Below are 5,957 nucleotides of genomic sequence, written 5' to 3' on the forward strand. Positions count from 1 at the left end.
GGAATTTTGTAAAGTTTATTTGCAAATCGCTCTTTGATGTTTGTCCTTAACGTTGATTGAGCAGAAAAAAATGCTCCAAAGTTTAGAGACGACCTCTTAAAAGATTAACTAGAAAAAAATTTGCCCGAAGGACAAAAATTGAGAAATAGTCTAGCAACATAATGATCAAATGTAATAATGTCATCCCTAAAGACGCACGTTTTTCATAAGAAAAATGTCGTAATTTTTTTAGAAAGGGACATTTTCTTATAGGAAAGCCATAAATATCATCAAAAATGTTTACAAACCGACGAAGAAGAGTTTTATGGAACTCAAAGGAGACATTTATTAGTGAGAGTTTATTAAGATGTTTATATTTATATTTTTTCTATATTTTTATGATGGCAATAGGTACCTTGTGCTCCTTTCCTTTTGAGCCAAACTTTTTTTTACAAACATAGAAAAACTTTTAACGCAAAAAACATTCAGTTGACATTTTATTGCGAGAAACTTTTCTAAAATTTTCATCATAAATCATCAACTCTAAGCAGCATAAAGTAACAAGTAAACAATAATTTTATTTTTAAATCTGTCTTTTTTTTTCTATAACGACATCACCCACACCACACCTCATAATTGAATTAGACAAAATTGATATTGCAAACGAAAATTTCCTCAAAGCTCTTTGTTTATTCATCGTTTTTGTTGCGTTGTCGCGTGGCATCGACACTAAGCTCTCATAATAAAAAAATAACACGAAATTTGATGGAAACGCACAACTACAGAACAAGGAAATTTATTCGCCGTATATTCAAATGAGATGCAAAATAAATTTGTAAGATTTTTTCCGTGATACTTTTTTGAGGACGCTCGACGACGATGGAGCGGAAAAGGATCCGTAACGAGTTGTTTTTCGATGTTTATGTAATTTGTATTCAAAATATATACAAAAAAGAAACAAAACAATTTACTACAGATCTGAATAAATTTCCTGTTAGCCGGTGTTTACAAGGTTATTCCATTATTTTAAGGGTTTTATCGTTATTAGTGCTGTTAAATTGATTATTTTTTTTATGGGTGGAAGATATAAAAAAACATGTCCAATTATTATTTTTTTGTTCATCGCTTGCAATGGATGATAACGTTATTGATTTGTTCGGGTTTTTACTGAAAAATGTTGACTATGGATAAATATTTGGAATAGCTTACATTTTTAAAGCAGCTAGCTGAATAGTAGATATTTTTTCAACGTTATTGAATTTATCAATTTTATTATGAAATTATAAATTTAAGCTTTGACAAATTTCTTGGAAAATTAAATTTAATTTTTAAAAAATTTCTTCGAATTTAATTTTTCGAAAATGAAATAAAATATTTAAAATATTATTTTTTTTCTGGGAAAATTGTTAATATTCAGATTTTTCAATTTTATGCAATTCAAGACACTTTGTTATTTTTTTTATTTTCCCGATTAAATTTTTTTTTTGTAATCTTCTCTCATCTGATTTTTTTTTATTTTTTTTTAGATTTTTTTCAAATTTTTTTTAAAGAAATCAAAATTTCTTTGTCCTTCTTTTTAATTAAAAAATTTCTAATTTTCATTTGATCGTTTCATCGAATTAATTCTTTAATTTTAAATATTTTTTTATCATCTTCTCTTTTAAAATTTTCCCTAAAAATATTCTGTGAAGACACAGAAGGTTCAAAGTTCAACATTTAAATGAAACCAAAAGAAATGCGACAGCAAACTAATCAAAAAAAAACCGTCAAAGTCACAAGCGAAAATGTCTATTATTTCTGCAAATTAAACGTTCACATGAACCAAAACGTAATTTCAGAAGTTCAATCTTTAACCTTTTAATAAGTCTCTCGATTGTGGTGCTAATCGATTTTTTTCTTTCCTAGAATGGCACAAGAACAACTTTCGCCTTTGTGCCTTTTAATTTGATTACTTGCTTGACATCGCCCGACCAACATCTACCTCAACAACTCTTGTTACGTTCTCTCTCTTTTCTTTTCTCGTATTTTTTCTTCGTCTTCTGTTTGCACAAAAGTTTAAATTACAATAAAACTCCTATTATTAAATTTCACAGAAAATTTAATATCTCAAATATCTCTCCGTCGCATTCGTTATTCCAGATGCAGCAATTGCAATCATTTGTCTCACATTTTACAATTAAATCTATTCTTTTTGCCATTGTTTGCCAGTGAATTGTTTTCCCAGTGCAAATGAATGAATATCCATCCCCCTTCGAGGCACAAATTACAAAATAAAGAAAATGCAAACTTCCAATTTGAATTTCAGAAGAAACAAAAAGAGCTTTTAGCTGCAAAAGCAATATTGGATGAGGCAATTTACATTTGAATGCACCTTGCGCCACGTCAAGCCAGACCATTTGTGCTTAGTTTGCAAGTTTTAATCTTTATGGAGGCAGCTGCATGTCGTTAGTGGAGTTGTGACGATGTAGGTATTTATTATTATTATTGTTTTATTTGATAAAAGAGAAGTAAAAACAAAGGATTATTGTCTGTTTGATGTGTTGTTGTTTTTTTGTAGCATGAGCTTAATACAAAAAAATCAGGGTTGGAAAAACTTTTGAGTCGAAATTAGTTGACTTTCAACTTAAACTGAAGACCAAATCAAAAAATTTACTTTTTTCATTAATTCTTTTAAATATTAATTACTTCAAATTAGCTTGTAAACTTTGGTCGGAATGGTAAAAACTAATAATAGATTTTTGACTTAAGATTACACTTAAAATTTTAAGTCAATATATTCTATTAAAATCTCTTACACTTTAATTTAAGTTATAAGTGCTAAGACTTAAGTTAGAACTTAAGAGTTTTTAAGAAATAAAATACTGACTCGATCCTGGCCGACATTTATTTTACTTTTTTTTCTAGCGTTTTGCCATTCCAGTGACACAAAGTCGTTGAAGGAATTGACAAAGATAAAATAATGAAAATTTAATTTTAAAAAGAAAAAAAGAGATTATGTATTAAATTAATTTTAGAATCTATTCATTGAAGGCAAGCATTTCTCCATTACTACATATTTACATTGAAAACGTCGAGCTATCACGAATTTTCCTGTAATCAACATATTTCGAATGCTTAAAGACAGCAAACCACACACATGCTGCATTTAGATACCTCGAAGAGCAAAGGACTTTATGCTCACTATAGCAAGCGATTTTATGCTGGCGAGCATTTACTTAAACTTAAGCTTATGTCAAAGAATCTTAAGTTTTTTACTTAAGCTTAAGTTCTTAAGTTTTTTTTCCCATGGACTCAATCTTATGTGAAAGCCATTATTAAGTATATTTTTAGTTTTAGTTTTGACTTAAGAAAAATTCAATGAGCTTAATCAACTTTTATTTTTAACTTTTAAGTCAAAGGTCGATTTTATTTTAATTTTTACTTAAGCCAACTTAAGCAAAAGCTTTAAGTTTTTGTTTTGACTTAAAGTATTTTGGATCCTTAATTTAAGTAAAAGAAAAAAAAATCAATTAGTTTTTGACTAAAAAGCTTTTGAAGCTCTTGAAGAATTTACAAATTGAAGTTTTTTCATTGGACTTAAATTTTAACTTAAAAATAAATTTACTTTTTTCTTTTGACTTTATACAAAAAGTCAACTACTTTTGACAAATTCTTAATTTTTCTCAGTTTTCAATTTAGACTTAAAAAAAACTTAATGAAGACCCAAATTCTTCAAAAACTAATTAAACTTTGACTTACACTCAAACTTAAGCTTATGTCAGGAGCTTTTTACTTCAAAAAGTTTTCTGTTTTCTCTGTTAAACCTCAAAAGTCTTTCAAAAATTAAGTAAAAAAAATTTCCAGCCCTGCAGAAAGCAAAAATCCTCAGTTTGTGTTTCGTTTAATATTGGATGTAGAATAATTGCTTTCTGGATTAAAATGTTATCCTAGTATGTTGTAATGATAGCTTTTCTTCTCCTTTTTTCTTGTATTTTCCTCTTTTTCTGTATTCTATTTATCTACCTAACACACGACGACTGAACTATTAAGCGTGTTACGTAAGAAGCTTTAGAAAGTTAGTTAACTACTTTCGTATGAAAAAAAATCAGAATGTGAGGTAAATGTGTTTAATTGGTGGAAAATAACATGGATTTAGATAAGTTGTTCTTCTTCTTCTTCTTCAGGCTCAACTACGTTTTCCGGAATGGTTTCTTCAATTTCTGGACGGAAAGAGACTTTGCTCGGAGCTTTGTTTATTTCATCTATTTCGGGTTTTGGTTCAGATTTTTCTTCAATTTCTTCTTTTTCTTCATTTGGTGGAGGACCAGGCGTCTCCATTTGTTCTTCAACTTCTTGGTGTTCCTCACAAATTTCTTCAGTTTTGGTTTCTTCTTCAACCAATTTCTTTTCTGGCTCGATTTCAGTGACAATTGCCTCTTTTTCGTCCAATTTCATTGATTTGAGTTCCTCTTCTGCTTCAGTGTCCGTTATTGGACTTACTGGTCTCGCAATTGGTTCTTCTTGTTTCGATAACTTCGGCAGCTTTGGGACTCTTTTTGTTGGTTTTTTGATGTCCTGAATCGACTTGAACAATCGATATTCCGCTGGTTTTTCTTCCTCCGGATATAAGCGGTCCGAGAAGAAAATTCGTCGCAGTAAGACATTCGCATGCATCTGAATCCGCACCGTTTCGATGTAATTCGTGCCGTAAGCGCGTCTCACAAAATCCGCCAAGTTAAATTGAATTTGGTTCCATCCCGGTGACAGGCATAACGGCATTGACGTCAAAAAAGGCTTAACGCGAGTAGTCGACTGATAATTTGACACACGAAAACGACGCAGTTGATTTCTGTCGTCGAGAATCTAGCAAGAGTGAATTACAAACATGGGACACATTGTCGTACAAGATAAGATTAGATTTGAGATGTACCTGAATCTCGAATGTGAAATACTTTCTTAAATTTTTCACAATCAACGTGAGAAAGGGTAGTTTTATCGCGAGCGAGCAAAATCCCGGGCACGGCGTACAAATGAAGGTCGTTGCGACATTCACGCCAATCAGTTCGAGCACGAGCGAGTTGAGGTCGGTGTCGGTTTTGCGTTTGATGTGACCATTTTTTACGTGCATGGACCAGTTGGCGAGTGGCTTGCTGCCTGTACTCGAAAAAACCGATAGAAATCCCTTTTGATAGGTGTTGCGAAACATTTTTTGTTCTCTTGATGGCAGGCGATAAAAGAAATTTTCAACCTTTTGAAGTGTCAACCAAGGCATGCTGTGCGAAAAATTAAATAAAAACGGAGAAACTTTGGCAAAATGTATAAAAAGTTGTCTTTCCGAGAACAACCAACGATAATATCGCATTTTCATAAACTATGTTATTGTTTTGATCATATAAATTTTTGACCACGTGACCTAAGAAATTTTCAATTCACGTGGAATGAGAAGTTTTAAAACCTGAAATTTTTTTAAACCACGTGACTTGAAATGTTTTTCTAACCACGTGATCTAAGATATTTTTCAAATCACGTGACCTGAAATATTTTTAAATCACGTGACTTGAAAGTTTTTTAAACCACGTGACTTGAATTTTTTTTTAAACCACGTGATCTGAAAAATTTTTAAACCACGTGACTTGAAAGTTTTTTAAACCTCGTGACCTAAAAAATCTTTAAACCACGTGATCTGAAATACTTTCAAACCACGTGACCTGAAACATTTTTCAAACCACGTGATTTGTTAAACTACCACCATCAATACCAGACCAAATGTACCGTATTTTTTCCTCGAAATGCGGTAAAAAAGTTTTCCAATTGCCATAATGTTGATAACACTTTTTTTTTGTTTTTGTCTCCAAAGTTTTCGTCGTCTCTCGTTCACCTTAATTCTCTCGCAAATAAAATCATTTCGAATATAATTAAATTAATGAGACGAGCAAAAAAAGACAGAAGAAGAGAAAAAGCAACGATAAAATGATCATTTTGTGTTCCATTCTAAGGTT

The 5,957-nt window shown here is 31.0% G+C and overlaps 1 protein-coding gene across 1 annotated transcript; it reads right to left on the reverse strand.

Annotated features, from left to right (window-relative positions):
- Window positions 1-4,110: 4,110 nt before the first annotated feature.
- LOC134828809 (uncharacterized) lies at window positions 4,111-5,164 on the reverse strand. Its single transcript, XM_063841796.1, has 2 exons — window positions 4,889-5,164; window positions 4,111-4,821 (listed from the first exon to the last, which is right to left on the reverse strand). The coding sequence occupies exons 1-2, from the start codon at window positions 5,162-5,164 to the stop codon at window positions 4,111-4,113; spliced, it is 987 nt and encodes a 328-aa protein (XP_063697866.1).
- Between the last annotated feature and the right edge of the window lie 793 nt (window positions 5,165-5,957).

Source organism: Culicoides brevitarsis, chromosome 2, assembly GCF_036172545.1.
Source record: "Culicoides brevitarsis isolate CSIRO-B50_1 chromosome 2, AGI_CSIRO_Cbre_v1, whole genome shotgun sequence".
Taxonomy (NCBI): Eukaryota; Metazoa; Arthropoda; class Insecta; order Diptera; family Ceratopogonidae; genus Culicoides; species Culicoides brevitarsis.

Excerpts from the sequence above, each read along its gene's own strand:
- LOC134828809 (XM_063841796.1), bottom strand. The coding sequence starts at position 5,164 with ATGTTTCGCAACACCTATCAAAAGGGATTTCTATCGGTTTTTTCGAGT. Across the intron at positions 4,822-4,888 it reads ATTTCACATTCGAGATTCAG|ATTCTCGACGACAGAAATCA; the intron begins GTACATCTCAAA and ends CACTCTTGCTAG.